At 60.8% G+C, this 8346-nt stretch overlaps 2 protein-coding genes across 2 annotated transcripts in view; one reads left to right on the top strand and one right to left on the bottom strand.

Moving 5' to 3' along the window:
• BHMG1 (basic helix-loop-helix and HMG box domain containing 1) overlaps positions 1–4000 on the top strand; it is a 67893-nt gene extending 63893 nt beyond the window's left edge. Inside the window, exons 9-12 of the mRNA XM_011963153.1 lie at positions 1408–1626; positions 1698–1942; positions 3221–3310; positions 3853–4000. Coding sequence (XP_011818543.1) covers positions 1408–1626; positions 1698–1942; positions 3221–3310; positions 3853–4000 — 702 coding nt within the window. The remainder of the gene's footprint in view (positions 1–1407; positions 1627–1697; positions 1943–3220; positions 3311–3852) is intronic.
• Positions 4001–4649: 649 nt separating this feature from the next.
• On the bottom strand, positions 4650–8346 carry SIX5 (SIX homeobox 5; the record flags this gene model as incomplete). The annotated part of the gene is made up of 3 exons (XM_011962980.1): positions 4650–5989; positions 6235–7040; positions 7931–8346. Coding segments are annotated over 3 exons (1833 nt in total), but the record flags the coding sequence as incomplete, so codon positions are not given.

Raw genomic sequence — 8346 nt, 5'->3', positions numbered from 1 at the left:
AAAAAAGAAAAATACAAAAATTGTCTGGGTACAGTGGCTCACGCCTATAATCCCAGCATTTTGGGAGGCCGAGGAGGGCAGATCACCTGAGGTCAGGAGTTGGAGACCAGTCTGGCCATCATGATGAAATACCGTCTCTACTAAAAATACAAAATTAACCGGGTGTGGTGGTACACGCCTGTAATCCCAGCCACTCAGGAGGTTGAGGCAGGAGAATCGCTTGAACCTGGGAGGTGAAGGTTGCAGTGAGCCGAGATGGCGCCATTGCACTGCAGCCTGGGTAACAAGAGCGAAACCCAGTCTCAAAAAAAAAGAAAAAAAAAAATAGCAGGGCGTGGCTGGGCGTGGTGGCTTATGCCTGTAATTCCAGCACCTTGAGAGGCTGAGGTGGGCAGATCACCTGAGGTCAGGAGTTTGAGACTAGCCTGACCAATATGGTGAAACCCCATCTCTACTAAAAATACAAAAATTAGCTGGGCATGGTGGCGTGCACTTGGAACCCCAGCCACGCAGGAGGCCGAGGCAGGAGAATCGCTTGAACCTGGGAGGCAGAGGTTGCAGTGAACTGAGATCACGCCATTGCACTCCAGCCTGAGGGACAACAGCAAGACTCCATCTCAAAAAAAAGAAAGAAAGAGAGAGAAAGAGAAAGAGAGAGAGAAAGAGAGAAAGACAGGGTCTTGCTTTGCCGCCCAGGCTGGCTGGAGTGCAGTGTCACCATCATAGATCAGTGCCTTGAACTCCTGGGCTCAAATGACCCTCCCGCCGCAGGTTCCCAGGTAGCTGGGAATACAGGCATGCACCACCATGCCCAGCTGTTTTTTTGTTTTTTGTTTTAACTTATTTTTAAATTTAACTTAATTTAATTTCTTTTTTTTTTTTTTTGAGACAGTCTCACTGTGTTGCCCAGGCTGGAGGGCAGTGGTGCAATCTCAGCTCACGGCAGCCTCCGCCTCCTGGATTTAAGCGATTCTTGTGCCTCAGCCTCCAGAGTAGCTGGGACTACAGGCGCCCACCACCACACCTGGCGAATTTTTTTTAGTATTTTTAGACAGGGTTTCGCCCTGTTGGCCAGGCTGGTTTTGCATTCCTGACCTCAGGTGATTTGCCCTCCTCAGCCTCCGAAAGTGTGGGGATTACAGGCATGAGCCACTGTGCCTGGCCTTTTTTTTCTTATTTTTTGTAGAACGAGGTCTCGCTATGTTGCCCAGGCTGGTCTGTAACTCCTGGCCCTGCCATCCTCCTGCCTCAGCCTCCCAGAGTGTTGGGGTTACAGGCGTCAGCCACCACACCCTGCCAATCTGAGCTGCTGCTAATGCTCATGTTATGTCCTAGAAAAGCAGTATTGGGGGGATGAAGGGGCACCACTTGTCTCCCCTCCCATCTTTCTCCCTCGTCATGCCCCAGGACACAGCCTCCAAGGCCCCCAAAGACCCTCCTGAGTCCCACAGCCTGCACCGGTCCTCAGTCTCGCTGGACCACTGCTACCTCTCACTGAGCGGGAATAGCAAGGTGCCATCCAACTCTAGCTCCAGCTCCAGCTCTAGCTCCAGCTCCAGCTCCAGCTCTAGCTCCAGCTCCAGCTCGGAGGACAGCGACTCAGAGCCCCTGTGGAAGCAGCCAGAGGTGAGAGACACGGCCACACGCCAGGGCCGGCCGGGCCTCCTTCCTCTCTCACCACCCTCTCCCTCCCCCAGGATATGCAGGCCAACCCTGCGGGCATGCCGGGCTCCAGCGAAGAGGACGAAGACACCACATGGACCCCCACCCGGCCGACCTCACCCCTGCCAGCAGCTGAGAAAAAGGCCAGGAAGGGCCAAGCAGCCAGGGCCCCTGTGAAGCCCAAGGAGAAGAAGAAAGGCCCCTGCCCACCCCAGATGAAGAAGAAGTGTGTCAATGGCTTCATCATGTTCTGCAGGATGAACCGGAAGCAGTACATCCGGTGGGTAGGGGGTCCGTCTTTGGCCCTGGGGAAGGCCTTGGCTTTGTTCTCTGCCCGTAGCCTGGCCATGCCGCTCCTCACAGCTGTCTGACACTTTCTCCCCATCCCAGACCCCACAAACTCTTCCTGGACCACAGTTCTTCCCCAGAATTGAACCCGGCCCCATCGTATTGGACAGGATCCATCCATTGTCAGCGCTGAAATCCAATTCAGACTTTAGACTTCAGAAAAAAGGACTTTTTTGGGGGGGGGAGGGATGGAATCTCGCTCTATCGCCCAGGCTGTAGTGCAGTGGCACAATCACGGCTCACTGCAATGTCTGCCTCGCGGGCTCAAATCACTGCAACCTCTACCTCCTAGATTCTCCTGCCTCAGCTTCCTGAGTAGCTGGGATTACAGGCGTGCCACCACTCCCGGCTAATGTTTGTATTTTTAGTAGAGACAGGGTTTCACCATGTTGGCCAGGCTGGTCTCAAACGCCTCACCTGCGTTCCTGGTAGTGAGACTTTGTTCAAAAAAAAAAAAAAAATAGGCCAGGCACAGTGGCTCATGCCTGTAATCCCAGCACTCTCGGAGGCGGAGGTGGGCGGATCATCTGAGGCCAGGAGTTCAAAACCTGCAAGTGATCTACCTGCCTTGGCCTCTCAAATTGCTGGGATTACAGGTGTGAGCCTCAGGCCCAGCAAGAAAAGGAAATGAATTGACTTATATAACCTGGAAAACAAGGGCAGGTATAGACTGCCTTGAGATGTAGTTGGTTTCAGGGCTCACACAGGCTGTCTGGAATCTTTGTCCTTTTCGCTCAGTTCTGCCATCTTCTGTGCTGGCTTCATTCTCTAGCAGGCGGGGTCACCCCAGGAGGCGCAGGCTCCGGTCCTGTCCCCCACCCAAGCGACCCCGGGGGGAGCAGAGGTCTCTGAGGTTTTAAGCAAAGTCCTTGGGACTGACTTTGGTAGATCTCGTGCCAATCCTGAACCAGTCACTGTCAGGCCTGGAGCCAGGGGATGGGGAGGTCACCCCAAGCCACAGAGAAGAGCTCGTTCCTTTACAGGAAGATCCAGATGTGGGGGCCAGGAGCGGTGGCCACAGGTCCCCTGCACTCTCCTGGGATGCCGGATGCCCCCTTGTGAACAGCCACTGAGTCCAGCTCCCTCTGCATCCTCAGCTCCAGAGGGTGGTCTTGGAGGCCTTGTAGACCCACAAGTCTAGGAAGGGTCTGAGTTCTCAGTCAGGGTGTCCTGCAGGCCTCTCCTTACCTCATCCTTCTTCCTGTCCCAGATCCTGTCCTGGAACCGCTTCTACAGCTGCCACCAAGGAGCTGGCCCAGCTGTGGCGGGTGATGACCCAGCAGGAGCGGAGGCCATACTGGTGAGAGGCTCCGGCCCCGAGGTGTAGGTGGGGGGTGGAAGGGCCCCCCTGCTCCGGAATCTGCTCTGTCTCTGGAGCCTTGGGTGTCATGGCATGGGAGACTGGGCGGAGGAATTTGCGTGTTGTCCCTTCTTATGAAACCCTTGGGAGTGACACAGGTGTAGGGGTGCCCCACCACAACTAAGCTGGGGAACAGCTGAGCCCAGACAAGGACCCCCAGCCTCAATTCCTTTGCATCTCTGCCACATGAGTTTCTTGGGTTGTGGTCTGATTTTTCCTGTCCCTTGGCCACCTCAACTCCCCCGAACCCTGTCCCCTCCACTTTCAAGGAGCTGCCACCTGCCCTGGCTCCTGACTTTGAACACATCCCAGAGCCCTTGGCTGAGTCCCATTTTACAGACCAGAACTTGCTGGCCCCAAGGCTCGCCCAGTAGAGGCTAAAACGGTGGCCCAGGCCGCTGCGGGGGCCACAGGATTGGGGGTGGGACAGGCTGCCCGGGAGGCGAGTGAGGAAGCTGGGCCACCTGCCGCCGTCTCCCCAGCACCAAGGCTCGCAGGTTCAGCCGCCAGCACAACCGCATCGTGAAGCAGGATGGCTCTGGCAGCGACGCTGAGGACTGGGAGACGCCCAAGCCCTTCTACCAGCTGCTGGCCGAGAAGGCCTTGGCGCTGCCCACGCACATCCAGTGAGAAAGGGCGGCCCCCTCACCTCGCTCCCCTCACCCCTCATGGCAACCACCGCTCTTGCTGGAAGCCAGGACCCATCAATGAATTTGTCCGTCCTGGGCCTCCAGCCCCTGAGAATGCAGGTCCCATGGGACTGGGGAGGGGGGCACTGATTGGCCCCAACTGCTGAGCATGTTTGCCTGGAGCACCAGTCGCCCGCAGCTGCCTCGATTCTCCCCCAGGCTTAGGAAGGAAACCCAAAATGAAATGCGGCGTGTTGGAAGGTGAAGTTTACCCACCCCTCTCCCCTTCCCGTCCCCACCCCAGCCACACAGTTGCAACCCTGTTCATGCTCACCTCACCCTGCGCCTCCCTCTCCTGTTCTATTTTTAGACTATTTATTGTTTTAAATAAAATAAAGCAAGTGGAACCTTTGTTACCAGCAAGAGAGAGAAGGGCAGGCCCTCCCGCGTCCCCTGCTGCCCCACTGGGGTGCTCCTTCCACCCTCATCTGGAGGCCTGTGGCTTGCAAGAGGCCTCATTGCCACCCCTTCCCAGCCACCCCGTGCATCTGAATGCAAACCCCTCTTCCCCCTCGGGAGGCAGCAATGGGAAGGCCGGGTGTGTTCAGTGCTCCTTTGGACAGCCCCTGGAAGGCACCCCACACCCCTGGTGGTGGTGTAGTCCAGTAACTTTATTTTAATTGAAAATGGAGGCATAACATGTCCTAGAAAAATAAAGATTTAGAATACAAAGGAGACACAGTGGCAGGGCTGCCCCCAGGGATGAGGGAATCTTTGGTCTGGGCCATATATGAGGACAAGGGCTTGAGTCCAGGAGAGCTGGTGGGGGAAGACCCCCGCCTCCCCACAGCTGTGGACTGGGAGACGCCCAAGCCCTTCTACCAGCTGGAAATGCCACGCTGGGGAGGGTCTCCAGTCTTGGGGGTGCGGGGCTGCCTGTCCTTCACCTTTGGATTCCAGACAGTTGTGACAACACCAGCTATCAGCAGAGCTATTAATAGTGTTTCAGGGAGTGACAGGGAGAGGGCTCTGGGGGCTGGAAGTCTGGCCCTGGGGCAGGGTGTTCCACTCACAGCTAGTACCAAGTGGAGGGGGCAGGGCCCCTGAGTCAGGAGCCTGGGTCCCCCATGTATATGGCAGGGCACAGCATGGGGAGGGCTGTAACAGAGAAGCTTCCCATCCAGAGGGGGAGGGAGACCTGGACAGGAGGCAGCCAGGGACGCGACCCTGGGCACCACCAGGGCTTGGAGAGGCCACCCGGGCAGAAGGATGTGGTGGCTGGGGTCTTCAGCAACCGTGTTTCTGGGGCCCCCTCCCTCCCACTCCTGTCCCTGTGTCTTCAGCACCATTGTTGGGAGAGGCCACAGGGCCGCACTGGGTCACAGTTCCAAGGGCTCCTCCACAGGCACCGACTGGAGCTGGGTCAGAACCTTGGCCTCAGCTTCTAACCCCTCGTCAACTTCACCCCCTGCAGTGGCCCCCAGGAGCAGCCCCTCGGGGTCGGGGTCCGGCAGCCTCAGCACGGTGTGGGGGGCCTGTGTCCCCAGCCCCTTTTCTGCTTCCAGCAGCCCCTCTGTTCCTGTGCTTAGTTCCAGCCCTGCTGGCCAGACAGGCACAGCCGCGGGTGACAGCATCAGCCCCTCCGGTGGGGGCGCTGGGAAGTTGGGAAGGAGGCCAGTGGAGTCAGGGGAGAAGGGCAGGCTGGTGCTGGAGGTGGTGGCAGCGGCGGGAGGTGGCTGCTGCGCAGAGAGGGTGCCTAGGGCGTGAGCCTCTGGGAGAGCAGGGCTGGGGGCCACTGGGAGGCCTCCCTCGGGCACGGAGATGGCTGTCTCTGGCTTCAGGGGCAGGGCCAGGCCAGGAGCTGGCGGCAGGACCTGGGAGACGAGCATGCTGGTGGGAAAGGTGGCGGTGAGGATGATCTTGCCCTGCTGCACGGCCACACCCGTCACGATGGGGCTGCCAGACACAGGGTTGGCCAGGAGGAAGTTTCCTGTGGGGAGAGAGGGACCGAGCGCGGGTGAGAGCCAGGGGAGCCCGCCAAGCCAAGCAGAGGTAGAGACTGTGCGGCTGGAGGGTGGGCAGAAGGAGCCTTCCAGTGGGCCTTGTCCTTGGGGCAATGAGACTCGCCAGGGATGAGATGCCCCCCGGGAGCCCACTGACAGCTCCTCCCTCTGAGATGACTGCATCCCCTCCCCTGGCTCTCACCCAGGCTTGAGGGAGGGAGATTGGGAGTACCTGGGGCAGTGGCTGAAGGCAGGTGCAGGGCGGTCACACCCACCCCGGAGTTGATGAGGTGCACGTTGGCAGGGCCTGCTGCAGCTGCCACCTTCACAGGGCTGCCTGGCCCGGCTGCCAACAGCTGCAGGGGCCCCACAGCCTGGGGCAGGGTCACCACCTGCGAGGTGGGCACTACCTGGGGTAGGTTCAATAGCGGGGAGGTGGGGCTCAGGCCTGCGGGGTACCCTGGGGGTGGGGAGAGTGGTACCACTTGTGGGGCAGCCACAGCAGGCACTGGCCCGGGGGGAAGAGGAAAGGTGGCAGCCGGCGGGGGGCCAGGCACCACTTGGGCCAGGGGCCCTGGGACCTCCTCTCCAGGGGCTGGTCCTGGAACAGCCACCTGGGCCCCTTTGGTCTCAGGGGCCTCCGGCTGAGCCTCCTCCAGCCGTACCTCCCCTGTCTGAGGGTCCAGGACCAGGGAGGTCTTGGCCTCGCTGGCCCCCTGAGGGCTGGGCTGCGGTGGAGGGGCAGCCCCGCCCCCAGTGAGCAGCAGCGGGCCCAGGCTGGAGGCCTCGCCCAGAGCTAGGCCGTTGATGATGACAGGGCCCCCGTTGAGGAGCACTGCTGGGGAGCTGCTAGCCGCCAGGAAGCTCCCGTTCACCAGGATGGAGGAGGACGCCGGACACGGTGCGGGAGGGCTGGTCCCTGCCAGGAATATGGAGCCCTGGGCAGCGGCCTCGGCGGACACTGCGGCAACCCCTCTCTCCAGGTTCTCAGGACTTCGGCTGGACTCGTCCTCGGTCGTGGGGTTCCCATCAGACTCGCTGGTAGGAGAAATGGCTGTCAGCTGGGGTCCCTTAGTCTGTGGGGCCTCCCACAGAGCCAGCCGGCTGCTCCCCCCACTTTCCCGGCCCAAGTTTCGGTGGGTCATTCCAGGGGTTATGAAGCCTCTCTGAGACCACCCCAAACCCCAGGGCCTTTTGCAAGTCCTGCATGGACACCACTGCAGAGAAGCGCTGGGGAGGGAAGAGGCCCTTGCTCTCCCCCGCCTCAGCCTCGGGTCCCCAGAGGCTGAGCTCCCAGGTTGCCCTAAAAGTTCCTTGGTTGGGTATAAAGGGCGAGTGCCCTGGAGAGAGGGAGCAGCAACCGCCAGCACAGTTCCCGGTGCCCTCCCCGCGGGGCGTCAGAGAAGGGAGAGGCCGGCGCTCAGGGTGGGAGGGGAAGGGCTTGGGTTACAGGGAAACCGGAGCTGGGGAAGGTTCACGTTTCACAACAAAAGCAGACGATGGACCACGCCGTCGGGACTCGGAGGGGGTGTGGGGGCGGGTGGGTAAGAGTAACGGTCAGTGAAGAAAGGAGACTGGGAGGCAGCCCCTACGCGGGCTGGGGGTGGCCACAGGCCCCTGCCCCCTTTCCGCAGCCCCTCTAGTGCCCCTCGCAGTGTGGTTCCACAACACCGATGGGACTGGGGCAGGAGCTCGGAGTGGAGCCGCTGGAAGGGCAGACGCGCGGGGCAGTGATGCCGGGGAGAGGGCTCGGGCGGGTGTCTGTCCCGTCCACGCTTAGTCCCCGCGCCCCGCGGGCGCCCGGGGTTGTGAGCGGGAGGTGTCCAAGGACCTCGGCACGCCGGCCCCAGTAATAGGCACGGGGAAGGAGGGCTGGTGGACGGGATGTCCCCAGGAGAGGGGGACTTGCGCCGCCCGAGGCCCCTCACCTCTTGCAGGGCGCGCCGCCTCCGGCCCCGGTCCGGTCGCGCTGTCGCCGGTTCTTGAACCAGTTGCTGACCTGCGTGAGCGAGAGGCCGGTGAGCGTGGCCAGGCGGCGCTTCTCGTCCGGCGTGGGGTAGCGGTTGCCGCGGTAGCAGGCCTTGAGCGCGGCGCGGGAGCGCTCCTTGAAGCAGTAGACTGTCTCCTCGCCGTCCCAGATGGTCTTGGGCAGAGGGAACTTCTTGCGCAGTCGATACTTGTCCACTGCGCCCAGCGCGCGGCCGCGGGCCCGCTCGGCCTCATGGTAGCGCGCGCGCAGGTAGAGGTCCTGCAGGAAGGCGTGGTGGGCGGCGGGGAAGGGGCGGCTCTCGAGTAGCCGGTAGAGTTCGGCGTACTCGCCCCGCTGGAAGGCCACCAGGGCCCG

The sequence above is a fragment of the Colobus angolensis genome, unplaced genomic scaffold (assembly GCF_000951035.1).
Source record: "Colobus angolensis palliatus isolate OR3802 unplaced genomic scaffold, Cang.pa_1.0 Scaffold60, whole genome shotgun sequence".
NCBI classification, from domain to species: Eukaryota; Metazoa; Chordata; class Mammalia; order Primates; family Cercopithecidae; genus Colobus; species Colobus angolensis.
Note: the sequence above shows the minus strand (reverse complement) of the source record. Positions and strands in the feature narration are given on the sequence as shown.